Source organism: Mastigoproctus giganteus, chromosome 12 (genome assembly GCF_048544385.1).
Source record: "Mastigoproctus giganteus isolate SK-2022 chromosome 12, ASM4854438v1, whole genome shotgun sequence".
Lineage (NCBI taxonomy): Eukaryota > Metazoa > Arthropoda > Arachnida > Uropygi > Thelyphonidae > Mastigoproctus > Mastigoproctus giganteus.
In genome coordinates, this window is record NC_143586.1 from 41,615,286 (window position 1) to 41,636,263 (window position 20,978).

A 20,978-nucleotide genomic window follows, 5' to 3' on the forward strand; every position below is an offset into this window, starting at 1 on the left:
TGGGGTGGATGGGATCTATCCAGTTATATTAAAGGAGGCAGCAAAGGAGGTAAGCAAACCCTTAGCCATAATTATGAGAGCTTCCTTGGACTCAGGGGAGGTACCCATTGACTGGAGATGTGCAAATGTGACCCCAATTCACAAAGGGGGATCAAAGGCTGACACAAGTAATTATAGACCTGTGAGTTTAACTTCTGTTCCCGGAAAATTAATGGAGGCACTGGTGAAAGAAGCACTGCAGGATCATCTAGACAAGACTTCAGTTATAGCTAGGACACAGCATGGTTTTTTTAAGGGGAAGTCTTGCCTGACCAATTTGATTGGATACTATGATGCAGTCACAAAAGAACTGGATGCAGGGAATAACTTTGATATTATATACTTGGATCTTAGAAAGGCTTTTGATACTGTTGCACATGGAAGACTGCTGCACAAATTGGAGCAGTGTGGCATTGGAGGCAAGTTGCTGCTATGGATAAAGGGGTGGTTGAGGGGGAGAAGACAGAGAGTGGTAATCAATGGACACTGCTCATCGTGGACTAATGTTATTAGTGGAGTCCCTCAGGGTTCAGTATTGGGGCCTTTATTGTTTTCTGTATTTATAAATGATATTGATGATGGTATATCAGGCTTAATGTCCAAGTTTGCAGACGATACAAAGGTTGGCAGGGTTGTCAAGGACACTACTGACACTATGCTGCTGCAACAGGATTTGGAAAGGTTGAGCAGATGGGCTTCGAGGTGGCAAATGAAGTTTAACATTGACAAATGTAAAGTACTACATATGGGAAACAGCAACCCCAGAGCAACGTATCAACTCTGTGGTACTACACTGACAGTGGTAGAGAATGAAAGGGACCTGGGGGTGGTGGTGCAGGCAGATATGAAGTTCTCTGAGCAGTGCAGACGAGCTGCAAGAGTAGCTCATGGTGTATTGTCAATGATATATAGAAATTTTTCTAGCAGGGATAAGGAGGTGATTATTCCCTTGTATAAGGCAATGGTCAGGCCACACCTAGAGTACTGTATACAGGCCTGGAGGCCTCATTTCAGGAAGGATGTAGAGCTGCTGGAACGAGTACAGAGAAGGGCAACTAGATTGGTGAATGGGACAAAGGGGTTCTCTTACGAAGAAAGGCTTAAGTTTTGCAAATTACAGTGTCTGGAAACTAGGCACCAGCGGGGTGATCTGATAGAGGTGTACAAAGCCTTGAATGGTTTGAGCATGCTCAATGCTGATGGGATTCTTCCTCTAGCTCAGAAAAATCACCTGAGAGGGCATAAATTCAAATTGAGGAAAGACAGATGTAGGATAGATGTGCGGAAATTTGCCTTTAGCCAGCGGGTGGTTGGTGGGTGGAACAGATTTCCATCCCTTGTCGTGGAAGTTGATAGCCTAAATAAGTTTAAGGCTCAGCTGGACAGGTATTTCGAACGAACAGAGGGGTGAAGTGGAAGTGGTTATTTTTATTTATTTATGTTACTTTTTTTTTTTTTTTTTTTTTTTGGCTGATGCTGCATAAGCTTGCTTTCTTGCATCAAATGCCTCTACTAATGCTAATGCTAATGCTAAAGTACAGAGAAGGGAAACAAGACTGGTGGGGGGGAAAATGGGGTGTTCTTACCAAGAAAGGCTTGTTCTGGAAATTGCTGCTTCTGGAGACTGGGCACCTGTGAGGTGATCTGACTGAGGTGTATAAGGCTTTGAATGGTTTGAGCAAGCTCAATGCAGATGGGATTCCTCCTTTTGCTCATATTACGAACCTGATGGGGTATAAACTCAAACTGAGGAAAGACAGTTGTAGAATAGATGTAAAGAAATTTGCCTTTAGCCAGCAGGTAATTGATTTCTGGAATATACTTCCAGCTGTTGTGGAAATTAATAGCTTAAATAAATTCAAGGAAGAACTAGTCAAACTATTGGAGGGAATGGATAGGTGAAATGGGAAGTGGGGTTTTTTTTTTTTTGGTTGATGCTGTATAAGTTTGCTTTCATTTATTACGGAAATTTTTTGTATTATTATTATAGTATATTACTCTCACTGTAGAGGTCGAACATAGTCTCTTCTTGATAACAATAAAACAGCCTTGGGTGAAAGTTTAGTTGTGATGTAGTTGAAAAAAAAAAAAATAAATAAATAAATATATATATATACTTATACATATATTTGAATAATGTTTAAAATAGTTGGAAACTGAATCTTTCATGATAAAAATAAAATAAAAAGGTACAGCAAACATCAGAGGCAGCAAAAAGCATATTCCTCTACATGATGCTTGAAATATAACCATACAAATAAATTAGAACGAGAGTTAAAAATAAAATAATGCCAGCAGTATGGCAAAACAAGAGCAAAAATAGTCGAAATTAAACTTAAAAAATCAAACCAAACAGGGAGGGAAGAGAGGAGTAACAAGAGTAAAAATATTGCAGCAGAAAATCTCTAAGATAATTTAGAACATCTAATTATAAGAATAATAAATAATTCATTAAATTTTGAAAGCCAATTAAAATAGAAGTTTAACGGCACCAGGTCCAAATTTATGTGAAATATCACCAACAGAGATCCAGACCACTACAGTAAAATAAAACAAAAATAAACCAAAAACAGACTGACCATTAAGCCCCATCTCAACAGAGGACCACAAGGCCAATAATGGTCAGGGAATCACTGCATTTTGATCGCTAGACAAATCGCCGCAAAGGCTGGTCGATCAAAAGATCAGTCCGCCACCCGATCCCCAGATCGAACCACCAATGCAGAGGACTTGAATAGCGGTGGTCCTGATGCAGCAAAAATTAAAAATAGAACAGATACAAGCACTCCAGTGCAAAGCCACACTACTGACAAAAGTAATCTTAACCAGTTTATATAGACAAAAAATTAACTATGGATGGCAGCATATTCAATTCGAACTGATCTTTCGATCGACCAGCCTTTGCGGCGATTTGTCTAGCGATCGAAATGCAGTGATTCCCTGACCATTATTGGCCTTGTGGTCCTCTGTTGAGATGGGGCGTAATGGTCAGTCTATTTCTGATTTATTTTTGTTTTATTTTACTATAGTGGTCTGTATCTCTGTTGGTGATATTTCACATAAATTTTGACCTGGTGCCCGTCAGAGGGGGCGCCGTTAAATTTCTATTTTAATTGGCTTTCAAAATTTAATGAATTATTATTTTTCTTATAATTAGATGTCCTAAATTATCTTAGAGATTTTCTGCTGCAATATTTTTACTCTTGTTACTCCTCTCTTCCCTCCCTGTTTGGTTTGATTCTTAAGTTTAATTTCGACTATTTTCGCTCTTGTCTTGCCATACTGCTGGCATTATTTTATTTTTGACTCTCATTCTAATTTATTTGTATGGTTATATTTATATATATATATATATATATCTATATATATATATCAAAAACATTATTAGTATGAGATTTATTGTAAATACAAAGTCAAGTAAATGTGGCCAGATGTTTTCTTTGTTAGAAGTTATAAAAAAGATATAAAAGTTACAAAAGAAGATATAAGTAGCATTGTTAAATAACAAAAGAACTCTGATAAAATGTTCACAAGTGAAAACATTGATTTTTCATATGCACATTTGTTTAACCAGTACTAATTTTTTCTTTATTTTATTTTTTGGAAGGTGGGAGATGCTAGTGAAATTCTCTGAAGTTTTCAAATAAGCTATCAGGAGCGTATTCAGGGGTGGGCAGAGAGGGAATATTCCCCCTTAACCAAAAATTTGAAATTAAAGTAACAGAACGCAGGAGGCATTCTGAAAAAAAATCAAAAGCCTGGTTGCCCTTACAATGTTGCCTCAACCATGCCCACTTAAGATGACACCTGGATATGCCACTGTAAGCTATTACTATAATATTAACGTAGCTACATACAGCAGTAACAATATCTCAAAAGTGAGTAGTTGCCACCACTTCAACACAGGTGAAGGTTCCTTATGTTATTAACATGTTAATCATGATAACATTAATAAAAAGATATACCTAAGGCCACCAATTTTTTTTTTAATATATAATTATATCATGATCAATATACTCTGACAAATACAGCATGACCTAACCAAAAAACATTGAAACCAAAATCATATTCACATTTGCCAAGCCATCTAGATTGAGCATATAATAAAGAATACACTGCATTGTATTGCTATATAGACTCATGCTTAAATAAAAAAATAATATAAAAAAAAACAAGTTTTTCAAAAATATACCTTAATTCCGATAAAATATAAGGTAAAGGCTACACCGTATATTTTATTGGAATTAAGGTATATTTTTGAAAAACTTGTTTTTTATATTATTTTTCATTTTATTTTTTTTGTTTTATGAATAGAAATTTTCATACATTTTTCATAAATAAATGTATGATCAAAAATTTATGTGAAAAGATTTTCACCTTTACAATCTTTAGACAATGCAAGAATAGATGATAAAATCTTGCACACTTTATATGTATGTATTACATGCATACAACCATGTAAAGCAGGTAGCTGATATGAGGCATCTAATAGCTGCACAGTGGACCACGTGATGGATTATCAAAAATTTAATTGGAAACATTACATCAAAAGAGATTGTTTACAAAATTACACCCTTCTAACAAGATAAGAAGTGGAGAAAAGGTTCGAAATCCTGGTCAGGTATCCGATACATGACATGCAATGGCTACACGGTGAACCGCTTGATAGATTTAGCTCAAATTTTGATAGAATGCATTGTCATGTAAATTAGGAATATGTACGAAGTTTCAGCCTTCTAACGCTAATTTGAAGTGACTGAAAAAGCGATCGACAGATTTGATGACAGAGGCAGTGACTTAATATAAGGTATATAATAAAAAAGGTGACACACAAACACTGTCTCACATAGTGAGACAGTATTAAAAGTTGTGTTGACCCTTGCTACTAAAAACATTTTCAATCAATTTTGCTTCTTTCTTTACATGGAAAGCTTTTTCATAAAAAGCTAAATCTGATGAAAGAAACATTCTTTTAGAGCAATAATTCTTCAGATTGCAGTGTTATCACTGAAGTGCTGGCTTTGGTATGAAGATGTTAGGAAAGCACTGATCCCCCACCAAACAGATGCAAACAAAAATTTTCAATTTTGTTATCAACATAAAATCTAATTATGATGTATATACAAACAAATTTTAGATTACAATTCTCAGTTCAGTCCAGACGGATGACCAAGTCAGGTACTGTAAAGAATGGATTTGAAGTTTAAACAATGAACTATCAATAAATTGTGTTTAACCCAAAAAAAAAAAACCAGAGATTCTGAAACTTACATGGTACAAAGAGCTTTTAAGGAAGATTCTCTAACCAAAGCCTTTGAGCAATCCAATCAAGGATCAAAAAGGGATCAGTGAAGTGCTGTAAAAGTGATATATTTGCTTGAATGTTGATTAAAAAAGGGAGCCTTATCTACAATCACTATGTAGCCAAAGGACATGCACTCTCATCAGACATTCTGCTAAGTTTCTAAAGATGCCATCTTTAGACAGAAAAATGTAAGAAAACAGGCCACTTTGTTTACTTTGAATCAGGATTCTTATACCATGAAATACCATGAAAATATCTCTTTTTCACTGTTTTAAGATTGTGGAAGCAAGAACTGAAGAAATGGATATCATCTATTTCACCAAATCTGGTAACAGAAATAAAGATACCGAATTAATTCGACATCTTTATTTCCTATAATCAGAAAACATCTCTGGAAATAGTTATATAGGTATTCTCAAGGCTAAAGAACTGACATTTGAAAAGCCTCCACATTGAGAGTAGTATATAAATGGGGAAGTTGTACAGAACTAAGCTTATTATTTTGTATCATGTCAGTAATTTCTTCTCAGAACTATCAGCTCCATCACTTTCTGGATACCCTTTGTATAATACAGGCCCCTGAATTGACCAAACAGTCATAAATTCTACAGTTTCAGGAACACAGATGTATCACCTTTTCCCATTAACTCTGATTAAAAGTAATTAATCATACAAATGTCTAATGTCTGGGCTGGGTCATGCCAAGGCATGAGTAAACTGGATGTTTCCTTGCCTTGGACACATTTTTTGCTAGGGATGCAAATATGAAATAAATTTTAAGTTGTAGGGGCACAGTACAAATTGTTTGCCCTGGTTCTGAGTTGCCAACACTGAGCTTTCTTTCACACACAATTACATAACTATGTTTTCCAAGCATATTACCAGCAAACTTCTACTGAAAATTTACTAAACACAACAACAAACCAAATAAATCAACAAGTTACTAGTCTGAGACTTAAAATGAAGTTGCACAGCTTTTAATGTTCTCTTTCCAAATATTAGCTATTCCAGAAACATGTTATCACACACTCCAACGAAGAGAAATTTAGCATCTGTATCCAGACCATAGCATCAGAATGCCCAAAATATCACCAAAATTATCAATAATGGCAAACAATGAAAGAATAATTTCATACTTATACACAGCTCACAAATCATAGGTGTCATTTTGGGTTTCAAAGGAATTGCAATAAAATAATGATAGCCTAGAAGGAGTAATTATGGTACAGGAATATAATTTGTAATTTTTTTGGCATTTTTATTTTAATTGTATCAGATAATCAGTCATGTCCTTATTGGTCATTCTGTTCTAATTGTTTTTTTAGAATAATCATGCTAAAATTTTTCCTTTACCCACCTTACTATAGTGTGGTGAGTTTTATAGAACTAAGTTAAATTTAGGAAGAACAGTATTTTTACTAGTGTGTGTGTTTTGTATGCAATAAAGAGTTCTTATTTATGTACTAGACACTAACTGCTATGCAAATCAAGGGACAAATTTAAGTTTTGGCATAGCCTTGGATGTTTATAACTCATGATATTCTGAATACTGTTTTAGAGCTAATAGAATTATTATTTTTTTTCAGTTATACTTTCTAGGCTGTTGTCCAAAGAAAATTTAAAAACTTTAAGTTTTTAACGTTTTTTATATATCGTGATTGACATTTTTTTTTAAAGAAAACTACTTGGATAATATTCGATTTATCAGCAATGGAGAAAAATTCAGAAAACCAAAGGTTTTATGGATCTTTCTCCATTAGAAACAAAATTTCCTATATTTATATACTATATATTATGAATGAATAAAAATACATGTAATATATGCTATTCGTGTATAGTTTTTCTTTTTTTTTTTCCATCTTTATAATTTATAAATATGAACAATGTGTTAATACATGCTAGTCTGGAATGTTTCTCAAGAATGCTTTACTGTTTATTGTCTGAACTCTAAAGATATTACTTTTGAAATTCATTCTCATGGTTGGGGTGGGGGATGCTGAGCGTATAATTCATCATCAGTATATGGTCTGAAAATATGTCATGTTCATGAATTCATGGCAAATTTTCATCTGTTTAATAAAATCTGCCAGTGGTGATAGTTTCATAACCTAAGAACTAATCATTATTTTTCACAAGATGAGGATGCTGCTGCATCATTAAATTTAATGCAGTCAATTATTTATAGCTCTCGTTGTTTAGGTGGCATCACAATAAAATAATGATCTGTTAAACGGATAAATCTTTGTGTGTATACGCTAAATTCTGACTTACAATTTAAACTCCGATAAAAAAAGAAAGCCTACAAAATCTCAAATATTATTTCTAACCAAAGGGTCGTTAAATCGTTGGAATAAATTATTGCCTTATCTTGTAGGGAGGGTGGTTGACAAATATCTGGATGAAATCATATTTCAGTTAGAGTTATGCTAAACAAGCCGGCTTCCTTGCATCGATTTTCCTCTATTAATACAAAATAAAAATAAAAAACTTCAGTACTTACCTGATATGGTTTCTTATTTCGTCAACGTTTACCATTTCAATTATTTTTTGTCTAATGAATGGGTTCTCCCTTTGAACAGAATGAAGAGCAACTGCTAAACTGGGTACACATTCACTATGTTCACTATGAGCAAAAAATCCTATGAGAAGACCCACTAATGATCCTAATAACCCAATTCCTATTGCTCCGATTATGAGATGCCGATTGGATACATAGCGAATATCCTCAGTTGTTTTTTGGTATATCTGTACATCACCTAATTCACTTTCATCCCAAGTTACTGGTTCATTGTCCAAACCAACTTCATTCCGGTAAGGTCTGTACTGTGCTGACATGGTTAGGCTTAACAGTTATCAAAATATAACTTGGAGGAATTAATTAACGAACTGCAGCAACAACTGTAAAGTATGCTATGATGTTCAATTTAAAAAAAAAGCTGTGCCTTTTTCACTTATTAGCACCACAAAAGTAGCACTCCGATCATAATGTTACGCCCAAATATCATTCACTCCCACATATGCAGATATAAATCAACGAATAAAATGTTAATAAATTATAAAACCTTAACAGTAATTAACAATAAACAACAACACCTCATTATTTCCTTCTAGCAACAATTTTCACATATTAAAAAATTACACCCATGTTAATGCCAAATGAACGATTTCCTAAACAGCGCTTATTTACAGAGATACTGTCATGCTACAAACTTTGAAGGGGAAGAGTAGGCGCGCGCCCCAGCCATAAGCCAAGTATCCAATTAAAATCCTCCAAAACGTATGACATCAGGGTCACGTGACCAATCTGTTGGAAGTTGCTATTAGACAGAAAACAACTGAAAAATTCATTATTATTTATAATATATGAGAAGAGTAAGCTAAAATAAAAACAAAATCCCAATAATGTTTATAATTTAATTTCCGATTAAAGTATTCGACATAAAAATTATTATTTCATTTCATTTAGGGTAATTAACGAAAAAAAAGGAAATGGAGGGAAAAAATTTTGACTTGTATGCAGTCAAATCATACAGTACCGGTTTTCCGATAGACAACAGCAATTTGCAATCGATTTTGTGCTCCAAAGAGATTTAAACTTTAGTACCTGGAGGCAGAAGGAAAAAAGCGGCTCTCATGAGTTCATTGACCATTTCTCAGCAGTGCTATACAATAAAATGCAAATGTTATTTTATTATGTAAAATTAATACGATTAATAAAATAAAAATGAAATCTGAAAACATATTGTTATTTTATTCATTTTAAACTTCTGAAATAATCAGTTATTATGCTATATTTTCTTAATGGTATATATTTATCATTACATATATACCATATATATATATATATACACAGATGAGCCAAATCATTATGTCCACCTACCTAATAAGATGTTGGTCCTCCACGTGCAGCCAAAACAGCTCGTACCCGGCGAGGCATGAACGCTACAAGGTTTCTAAATGTGTCTTGTGGTATCTGGTAGTTACACATAACCAGCATATCCTTTAATTCCTATAAAGTCCGTGGTTTAAACGCCGTAGATCGGAGTTGCTGTTCCAACACAAAACATAGATGTTCGATGGAATTGATTTGTACGGAATTTGGAGGCCAGGGCAATACCTGGAAGTCTTCCTCATGTTCCGCGAACCAGTCTCGAACAATCCAGGCGGTGTGGCATGGCACATTATCCTGCTGAAAGACGGCACCGTGAGAGGGGGAAGACCACTGCCATGAAAAGATGTACCTGGTCAGCGATGATGTTTAGGTAAAGTGTAAAGTGTTCATTGTCGAACAGCCCCAGGGGTTTCCTCCATTTCCGTGTTGTGTACTCTGTTTGTGAAACACAGAACACTGTAAAAGCCAGAAGTTTAAAAAAGTGTAAAGTATATGTTTATGTTGTGTTGTTCCTCTCACCTTTTAGCCTTTGGGCCCCTATTGGGACCCCCAGTTGCCCACACTTTACCCCGAGGAAGCAGGTCAGGCATTAAGAGATCGCATTAGAAATAGGTACTCTGGCAGGCACTGCCACCTAATTTCCTAAGATTTCAGTGGCAAGGGCCTAAAAAAAAGAGTCTATATTCAGTTAGAGTAGGGGTGAAGACTGAAGAAGGGGGAACAGATAGAAGTATGGGGGTGATAGGGAAGGCAACCCCAGAAAGGTTAGTGGGGACTGGCCCCACCAGGAGAAATGGGGGTGGCAGTGAGGGGAGACAGAAACCCATCCCTCCCTTTCCCTACCATGGGAGGGGGGATTTAAAGTGTACCAAGTTAGGACACCCAGTTCAGAATGCCAGGCTACCAAGAATGCAGTTGACATCTAGTGGCATGCCAGTGGCGTTGTCAGTCTTCATCTAGGAGATTGTGTTATTGGTGACATATGTGAGAGTCAACTCCAGTACTATAAGAACCTTTTGTCTTTCGTAGGTTGTCTCTATTCATAGGTTTTGGAACATTTCAGTGGTGGTTCTGGGGGCATATTGTTCTTCACTTGGTAGTTTTCTTTGGTGGGTGACATCTTTGGAGCATGGATGGTAATGCTGGTCAAGTTTTGCTGCCTTGTTCCAGTACCATCAGGGTACCGGGGTTCAATTAGTTGAGAGGGTAACCACGTTGCTGCGATTAGTTGTCTTCTCCTCGAGAAAAGCTGCTGTGCATAGTTGATGAGAGCTTGATACTTTTCCTTAGTATCCAGTAGGTGGTTTTCTTCACCTTTTGGTATATAAGTCAGCTTTGTGATGAGCTGGCAGCAGAGGTCATCGTAGAGGGGGCACTCATGCATGAGGTGATCCCAGTCCTCAGTTCCTCCACAGGAGCATGTTGGGTCCTCTTCTAGGCCAAAGATTGCTAGTTTTGCCTTTATTGCACTATGGTCAGTAAGCAAATATGTGGCGTACAGATCTGGAGGAAACCATGTTGTGGATTTTGGATAGACTCTGCTAATATCTGGGATGCATCTCCTGGTAATGTTCCCCTTGGTTGAATTTGTCGAGCAGTCCTGCCACACCCGCTGCATGTGTGCTTGAAGTCTCCTCTTCTCCATTGTTTGGTTGTTGGTTAGATTCAGTTCGAATCCAAAGCAGGTCTGAGATACGCCTTTAGAAAGATGATACAACTTTCCAGATCCCACCACCTCTAGGTTGAGGCAGAGGACCCCCCCCACCAGGACCTAGAGGGCATAAGTACTCACAGTGCAGCAGGCACGAGAGATGGAAAGCAGGACCGTGCGTTGAGCGGAATCCAGGATTCATCTGTTTACTGCAGTCATAGCCTTGCAAAACCAAACTTCAGCTGCATACGTAATCATAGGAATGAAGATAGCGTTGTAATACAGCGAGAGAGTTCGCTTGTTGAGATTCCAGTCCTGACAGGAGACCCTAGCAACCATGGCAGTATAGTTTCTTACTTTGGTTCTGATGTATTTGAGATGAGCTTGGAAAGAGAGGTTTCTGTCTAACTATGCCAAGATATTTGAGTTGCTCCGAAAAATTTACTGTCTTGTTTCCAATTTTAATCTGTGGCGTTTCTTGTAATGCAGAGAGAGTTCCTTTAAGAAGCAAAAAGTTTGTTTTTGATAATGATATGGTCAGGCAGTGTGTTTTTGCCCAGTACTGGAGGATTTGGAGCACATGGTTTGCCAAGGTCTCAAGCTGGGCCCTAGAATTTGCAGCCACTGTGAGAATGAGGTCATCAGTGAAGGGTTGCGAACGAACCTCCCAGAGGTCAAGGCGTAGAAATTCGTCCATCACCAAGTTCCATAAGGTCGGCCCCAGGACCAAGCCCTGGGGGCATCCACGGTGTATCCGTCTTGTGAGTTTCTGATAAGGAGCGTTTATTGTGATCACCCTATTTGAGAGGTAGCTTTCATGATATTGAAAAGATTATCTGGTACATTTACTTGCCTGAGCCTGTGGAGGACGCTCGGCCACCATAGGGTGTCGAACGCCCCCACAAAATCTATTTCATCATCACAAAGTATTTCCTGTATGCTTGGCGGGCCTGCGTGAGCAGTGCCTGTAGAGCATCAACCTTGGAGCGCCCCAGTCTGAAGCCATACTGGTTTGGTGATACTAGGTTTCCTTTCTCGTAGTAGCGTTGGTTCCATACATGGAAGAGACGCTCTAGGAGCTTGCTGCATATGGACAATAGGGCTATGGGCCTGTATAAACTTGGCAGATGTGGCGCTTTTGTCGAATTTTTAAGGATCAATTTCACAGTTGCAACCTTCCAGTCATCTGTGAAGGTGCCAGTGCAGGCAGAGATTGAATAGGTGCAGCAACAGCTCCACAGCAAGCTCCACAACCTTCTTCACAATTTCAGGCTCGAACATGTCGGGCCCAGGACATTTTTTCCCCTTGATAAGAGCTGCCGTGGCTTGGGGTTCTTCCTGTGTGAACTGCGGTTCAACTTGTCCAGTCCGATAGGTTTCATTTTCTCTGCAGATCTCATGCTGCTCGGTTGTTTTGGATTAATGTGCGGATGAAAAACGTCGTTTAAGATATTTGAGACTGAATCCCTCCAGGTGGTGCTTAGGTTTCCCTGTGAGGTTTCCGTAGAGGTGTTCACTTCCCCTCTGGGGAGTTTGTTAGTGGTGATTTTGTACACCATCCCCAAGGGGTCCGAATTTCCCGTGTAAGAGACAAGTCGCTCCCAGGGTTGCTGCTTTGATTTCTTTAATCTTTCCGTATACGCGTTTCTTGTTGTTCGATATACTTGTTGAAGTTCTTATATAATAACCAAAACCCTGGAAATGTGACTCGTGAAATTAAGAATCAGTAGCTGATTGGGGGGAAGGGGTTCTCTCCAACCTTCACAAAATTTCTCCTGATGTATATCCTAGTGTGTATACTAATATCTCAAGTTTATTTGTTTGCCTGTGTTGTTGGATAAATTAAAGTGTAAAGTATTTAGGGTCGAACGGCACCAGGGGTTTCCTCCATCTCCACATTGTATGTGAAACACAGTACTCTGTGGAGGACAGAGATTTAAAAAGTATATGGGTATTGTTCTCTAGTGTAATGTCGTCGTGCATTGTATCTTTTGACCATTTAGCCGTTGGGCCCCTAATGGGATCCACCGTTGCCCACACTTTGCCACAAGGAGGCAGGTCAGGTACCCAGTAGATTATATTTCGTACTCTGGCAGGCCCTGCCACCTAGTTCCGAAGATTTCAGTGGCCAGGGCCTATTGTAAAAAAAAAAAATGGGGGGGGGGATAAGTACTAGAGTTTGATTAAGCCGAAATGGTTTAATAAGAGTGAGGTATGAATTTTAACACTAGCAATTTCGCTGTTAATTTAGAGTACGCTGTCGTTTTATTTAGAGTTGGGGAGGAGACTGAAGACTGTGGGGAGATAGACAGAAATATGGCGATTATAGAGAAGGCGACCCCCAGACAGATCAATGGGAACATGCCCTACTAGGGGCATGCCCCACCAGAGAAAGAAGGAGGCAGCCAGGAGGGCAAGAGACAGAGGCCCATCCCCTCCCCTCCAACTAGGGGAAGGAATAAAAGGTAGGTGGTAGACGTCGAAGTGGCCGGCACATGGATAACTGGACCCAGGGTATCCCAGCAGAACATCGCCCAAAGCATGACACTGTCACCACCGGCTTGTTTTCATCTCACGGTGCATCCAGGCACCATCACTTCCCCAGGTAAACGACGCACACGTACCCGGCCGTCCACATAGTGCAACAGGAAACGTGATTCATCGGAACAGATGACCTTCTACCAATCATTCAACGTCCAGTTTCGATGCTCACGTGACCATTGTAGGCGCTGCCGCCGGTGAACTGTAGTTAGCATGGGCACTCAGAGCGGCCTATGGCTACACAGCCCCATTTTCATCAGGGTTTGATGTATTGTGTGTTGTGACACATTACTCCCATTACCAGCATTCCAATTACCGGCGAGTTGTGCCACAGTTGCCCTTCTGTTTCAACGTACCATCCGGGAGAGCCTTCACTCACCTCGAGCATCGATGAGCCGTGGTTGTCCAACACCTCGCTGGTGGTTCATGGGTTCATGGGTTTGGCCTCCTCGGACCACTTTCGGTAGGTACTAACCACGGCTGACCATGAGCATCCCACCAGCCGTAGCGTTTCGGATATGCTCTGACCCAGTCATCTGGCCATTACAATTTGGCCTTTGTCAAACTCGCTTAAGTCCGCTGCTTTTCCCATTTGAAGAACAAGAGTAACACTGATTGATTAACGAAGCTCAGTATAAGGTGTTTTTATACCGTGTCCCGACCCGCGCACGCGCCCTAGTTCACCTGCAGTTGCTTCAATTTGCATAACGACTCGCTGGTCATAATATTTTGGCTCATCGGTGTATATGGTATCTATAATAAATATATATAGTGTGTGTGTTCACTGCTTCTGTGACAATAGCTTTAAGGTATGGCATAATTCTAATCTACTTACCCTATTTCTGAAATCTATCCAAATTAGCCCTATTGTGGCACTCGTGGGTATCTATCTTAGTTGGTAGAATCGCTGTCCCCCCCACAGGAGTGAAAAGACCTGAGTTCGAATCCCGTCGTTGATATGCGGAATTTTTATTGGCCTTTTTCACAACGTAGTAGTAGTAGCAGAGACATGTAATGAAAGCTTATGTAGTATTCAGTGACGTAACTAGAGTTGATGGCACCTCTTGAAAACTGTTCATTTGGAATTTTTGCATTTTTAACCATAAAAAGGCGTCCAGGACATGCGCCCCACTTGCCTCATCCTAGTTACTTCACTAGTAGTATCATCACAAAAAAAAAAAAAAAAAAAAAAAAACATTTCACACATCCATTCCTTCCCTCTAAAAGTTTGTCGAGTTCCTCCATGATAAGCTAGCAACTTCCATAACGATGGATGGAAGTTTGTTCCAGCAATCAACTATCCGATGCCTAAAGGCAAATTTCCGCACATCTATTCTACAACTGTCTTTCCTCAATTTGGATTTATGCCTTCTCAGTTCCGTAATCAGAGAAAGAGGAAGAATCCCATCACAATTGAGCCTGCTCAACCCATTCTAGGCCTTATACATCTCAATCAGATGACCTCGTAGGTTTCTAGTCTCCAGACGCTGCAATTTGTAGAACTTAGCCTTCTTGATAATAAGACCCTTTGTTTCCCTCACTAATCTTGTTGCCCTTCTCTGTATTCGCTCAAGCAACTCTACATCCGTCCTAAAATGAGGCTTCTTGACCTGTACGCAGTACTCAAGGTGTGGCCTGACCATTGCCTTATACAAAGGGATAATCACGTCGCGATAGTAGCCGGTTTTTTTTATCCCAGAAACTGTTTTCATCCAGAAAATAGCAAATTGACCGCAGAACACACGCATTTACGAACATTATACATACGGCGCAATATGGCCTAAGTCACTGATGCGCCTAAAACCCAAAAAAAAAAAAAAAAAAAACAGCAGTGCTATTATGGAAGCTTTAGTTGTCCTAACCCAGAGTTCGAATTCCCTCATTTCATTGACAACACTCCTGACATTACTGTAGACACGGTTACGCCTAAGTATTTTTCGTTTACTGCCTTGACACACACTTTTAATTTATTTAAACTTGTTTCCCAAGCACGAGCTTCCCGTTCGTTTGAAACATCGCTACCCTCTGACCACTTTCCAATATTGCAGTTGCCACAACAAACAAGAACACTTGCGATGTGTACAACAGCAGTACTCTGACTCATACCATTAGCTAAACCCATCTCTATATTATCCCCTTCGCAATTAGCGTTTCCCTAAACCATTAAGGTGTCCTCAAATAAATAAATAAATTTTCTGTTTATACTCCGGGACGACCAAACGGTCAGAGGAGTTCACAAGATAGACAGAATACAAGAAACAGCACCGTATTCAGTAGTCACGGGCTTGAACAACGGTCACTCAAGGCACGTGTACTTATGCACCCGCGCGCCTGACCACTAGGCTACGGCGGCCCTATAGTACAAGCAAACACCTTTGCACCACCATTGTTCAAATGAATTCCATCTTTGCAGAATAGATTCCTTCCACTTAGAAGTGCAAGCAGTGCATTGGTTTATTAGGCCGAAAAGTTTATTAAATACTGTAGAGAAGTTTCTATTGCGCAAAATTCTGCTAATAGAAACACTGGCATAAGGAAATAGTTCCAATTTTTGCAACATACCATGATTAGGAAACACAATTAATGCTCTAAAGGCACCAGTACACAGCAATGAATTTCAATTTTTGCCTTACGTTTAATCAATAAAGTATTTATAATTTCATTTTTTCTTGTTGTTGTTGTAGTTGGGTTTTAGGAGCATCAACGACTAAGGCCATGTTGCTTCTTGTGTATAATTTGTTATTATCATTAGCCATATGGTGCAAGGAAGCCAGAGGCTTACGCTACATCAGCCAAAAAAAATTTGAGTACCCTGAGAAGAGAGAGAGTCTGTAAATTGCAGGTGTTCTGAAGTCGATTTTCTGTTTGCTGGACGAAAAACCCGAGTTTCCAGGAAAAAAACCCATGCTACTCTCGCCTGACTAACTCAGCGACATTGTTAAAAGTGCCTATAAAAATTCCTCCCGTCATCGATGACTCATGTCTTTTCCGTTCGGTGTGGGGAGGAGGGCGACCCAACCAACTGTGACCCATAAGGGTCAATTGTTTTCTTATTTGTTGTTGCTATTACTCTTGTTGTTTATTTTGTAAAGAAACATTTCTTTACAATTCATTATTTAAAAATGAACGTCCATATTTGAAAGAAGACAATTGCAATCTTTTGCTATATTTTCCGTTCATTATGAATCTATGAATTAGAGTACATTGTTTTCAGTTTTTACTTTTAGGTTTTAAATCCTAGTTTCGAAGTTAAGTTTAATTATTCATAGATAGACTTATACTAAAAGCATAATGAGTCAGGTAACTGCCTACAAGAAAGAAAGAAAGAATGAATGAATACCGGTACTTATTTCTGGCATTCTTACAAGCACTCGTGGGCTGTATGAGTGCTCGTAAGAATACTGGAAATTATATTTTTTCATTAAATGCAATGGAATTAAATCTTATGAAAATGGCAACCAACGCTTAGGAAATAGAAATGTATATTCATTAAGCTAGCTCATTACATTCTAAGCCATGTACAACATTCAGATCCGAATTGTAAACGATTATCAAAAATTTAATTTTTTTATCATTTCATATTAAACAAGTAGATAGTGTACAAGCAGTTTATCTTGAATACACTTTGCCGGCATGTTTCCAAGTGAATTGCAGGGAGGGATAGGGTTTTCTTAAACATGCTTATTTTTATTCCTCACGATTTAGTGTCTAGTCCTGTGTTGCTTCTTTCACACACCACATAGAAAAGGTCTGTACATTTGATTCTTATCTCTGGAAAGTTGAGAATTACTTCATACAAGAACTGCTGTGACCTTTTTTCGCATCGCAGTGAAGGGTGAGTTACTGAAATTCAGATAATGATTTAAACGTCCAAACCCGAAAAATGAAGGCAGAGGAAAAAAATCTGTGGGATACGTATAAATTATCAGGTGATACAAAAGCCCACAGTAGTGGCTTATAAAGAATGAACCAAAAAAAAAACCCTCATCAGCTGTCCATCCCCTCCAATAATTTGTTTAGTTATTCCTTGAACTTGTTCAAACTACACACTTACACAACAACAGGCGGAAATTTGTTCCCATTATCAATCAACCAACCACTGGCTGAATGTGAACTTCTGCACATCTATCATTTATGCTTCCTCATGCTTGTAGTCTGAGCAAGAGAAAAATTCCATCAGCATTAAGCTTTTTTCAGTTCGTTCAAAGCCTTATTCGTCTCAGTCAGATCACCTTGCAGATGCCTAGTCTCCATATGCTGCAATTTGCGGAACTGAAGCTTTCTCAGTAAGACCACTTTTTGTTCCATTCACCAATCTAGTTGCCCTTCTCTGTGCCCTTTCAGAAGATCTGCATCATTCTTAAAATGAGTCCTCCAGACCTGTATGCAGTGCTCAACATGCGACTTAACCATCGACTTGTATAATGGAATAATCACGTTTTCATCCCGGCTAGCAAACTTACTGTATATCATTCACAAAACCTCTTGAGCTGTCCTGGCAGCCTGTCTGCACTACTCAGAGAACTTATCTGACTGCACCGTTAAACACAGGTCTTTTCCATTTTTCGAAACTTGAGTGTAGGACCACATAATTGGTATATTAACCTCAGATAACTGTTATCCATATAAAATACCTTGCATTTGTCAATGTTTAATTTCAACTGCCATTTCTCAGTCCGTTTGCCCAAGATTTCTTTATCTTGTTGCATTAGCTTGCCCTGATTACTGTCATTAACCATCCCAGCAACCTTTGTATCATCTGCAAACTTATACCTGGTATACCTTCATCAATATCATTAATGAACATGGAAAACAACAATGGACCCTGGAATAGATCCTGAGGGTCTAGTTCTGAGCCCATTGTTTTATGTACTAATAACATTAATACACGAAAAGCAACCGTTCCTTTATCCATAACAATAACTTGCTATTAATGGCACACTGCTCTTATTTATACAGCAGTCTATTATGTGCAACAGTATCAATTGTTTTCCTGAAATCCAAGTAGATGATATCAAAATTAATTTTTGCAACCAATTAGTTCCTTTGTAAACGTCATCACAATATCCAATCAGATTGGCCAAACAAGATCGCCCTTTAAAAAATCCATGCTTAACTGTGGCATTCTTGTCTAGATGGTCCTGTGTTACTTTTTTCAACCAGTGACTGCATTATTTTCCCTGGAACAGAAGTTAAACTAAGAGGTGTGCAATTACTCACGTCATCTTCCCAAAGACCACTGTAGTCACTATTACGAAAGAAAGTCCTTCCCTTTATCCTTGACAGTAGTTGTCTTTAAGTAAATCCCATATGTGTATACTGTGATCACGGTCACGTCTTTTACCTGCATGAAGAATCGCTGCTCATAATCAGATCAAGAGCATTGCTTCTTATTAGTCAAGCTCAGGCAGATTATGAAAAATCTCTGGCAGAGAATCCAAAAAAAAAAAAAAAAAAATGCTAACACTTTATTTATGTCAGCACTAGAAGGAAGGGGATTGAATCATATTGGTCAATACATGTGAATGCTTTAACTCTTGACGAATCAGCTGAGTTTTCTGCAAATTGAATAGCTATTTTCCATCAACATTCACACATGAATTTTTTGGCAATGGGGATGCCAGAAGTGTATTAAATTCTAACAGGGAACTGAATGATTTCGCAAAAATTGAGAGGAAAGTGAAAGAGAAATTGTTGACGCCTAATGTAAAAGAGGCACTTCGGGTGGATGGAATCTATCCAATTATAATAAAGGAGGCAGCAAAAGAGGTGAGTAAACCTTCAGCAATACTCACGATATATCCCCAATTCATAAAGAGGGATCAAAAGGCGACGTGAGAAATTACAAATATGTTAACTTGACTTTTGTTCCCAGGAAAATGAGTCACAGAATAAAAAGTAATTCCGGACCATCCAGACAGGAGTGCATTTATAGTGCAATCACAGAACGGATTTGGTAAGGGGCGGTCTTGTCTGACCAATCCGATTCGATACTACACTGGTGTGCAAAATTTAAGGACCAGTCAGGTTTTCACCTGTAGCTTCTCATAGGAGTGGCCTGGATATGGGAAAAGCATACCAAAGGAACCTCGTGAGCTCCAGAAATAATGAAGGAAACGACACCGACACAACAACGGAAATAAAACGGTACAGAGGGACTTTATTCAAAAATGGCAATATAGCACTGGCTACCATGATATAGATGCATCACTGCCAAAGAAGGAACAAAGGGAACAGGTGGTCCTTAGTAAAAGATATGGCCACCCCCTAATGTCGATGCAAGCTTTGCACTGCCGGTCCATACTTAGAACAATGTTGTTGATAAGTTCTTGCGGTAACATCGTCCATTCCTCTGTCAGCGCCATCTTCAGCTGGTGAACATTTTCTGGAAGGTGTGGACGTGGCGCTAGGCACCTCCCCAGAATGTCCTATATGTGTTCGATGGGATTTAGATCGACGGAACGGGCAGGCTAATCCATACGAACAATGTCCTCACTTTCCAAAAGCATATCAACAGCTGCAGTGCGATAGAGTGTCGCGTTATCATCCATAAACACGAACTCGGGGCCAATGGCACCTCGGAACAGGAGCACATGTAGAAGGATTAACTCAGTACAGTAGCGTGCACCGGTTACAGTACCGCCTTCCAGTATCTGTAGTTGTGTACGTCCATCCAAGATAAATTTTTATTATTTTAGGGTTGCCCGTAATTAAATACATTAACCCGTATTTGTGTCTGTAAATTGCGTATGTTCTATGGTTGATTTGCCTGTTTTGCTGGACGAAAAAACCCCAGTTACTGGGGAGAAAAACCTTGCTATCTACGCCTGAGACCAACTAACTCAGACACGGAGTTAAAAAAAGCCCATTAAAGTTCCTCGCGTCATCGACGGGATTCGAACCCAGGCCTTTTCCACCCGGTGTGGGGAGGACGGTGACGATACCACTCCGCTACCCGCGCAGACCCATCCAAGATAAAGTCTCCCCAGACGAGAATACCTCGACCGCCACATCAATCCCTTTTCAGTGATCTTTGCGGGGTGATACTGTGTGCCAGCCTCTCGCCAGATTTGCTGACGTCCAGAATCGCTGCTGAGACTGAATCTACTCTTATCAGTAAAGAGTACCTTAAGTAAGATTTTGTGGTTGCAACCTTTAGAAATAGAGCTGGTCCTTAAGTTTTGCACACCAGTGTAATGGTGTGCAAAACTTAAGGACCAGCAAAACACAAGGAACCACATGCAAAAAATAACGTTTACTCCAAGACTTCAGGGAAGCTTTTGATACTGTTGCACATACAGAACATTTGCTGGACGAGAAACTCAAGTTCGCGGGAGAACAAACCATGATACCCTCGAATGAGACTGACTAACTCAGCCGCGTTGTGTAAAATGCCCATAAAAATTCCTCACGTCAGTGACGGGATTCGAGCCCACCCACTGTTGGAAAGACGGTGATTCTACTCACTGTGACAGAACTAATTGCTTCTGTACATTCCGAATACTGATAATTTCTGAGGTTTTTAATTCATTTCATTTATTTCTCAAGCA

The 20,978-nt window shown here is 38.9% G+C and overlaps 1 protein-coding gene across 1 annotated transcript in view; it reads right to left on the minus strand.

Moving 5' to 3' along the window:
* LOC150076946 (N-acetylated-alpha-linked acidic dipeptidase 2-like) overlaps nt 1-8,548 on the minus strand; it is a 120,966-nt gene extending 112,418 nt beyond the window's left edge. The window contains exon 1 of the mRNA XM_090386268.1: nt 7,845-8,548. Coding sequence (XP_090242394.1) covers nt 7,845-8,179 — 335 coding nt within the window. The 5' untranslated portion in view covers nt 8,180-8,548. The remainder of the gene's footprint in view (nt 1-7,844) is intronic.
* Nucleotides 8,549-20,978: the final 12,430 nt, after the last annotated feature.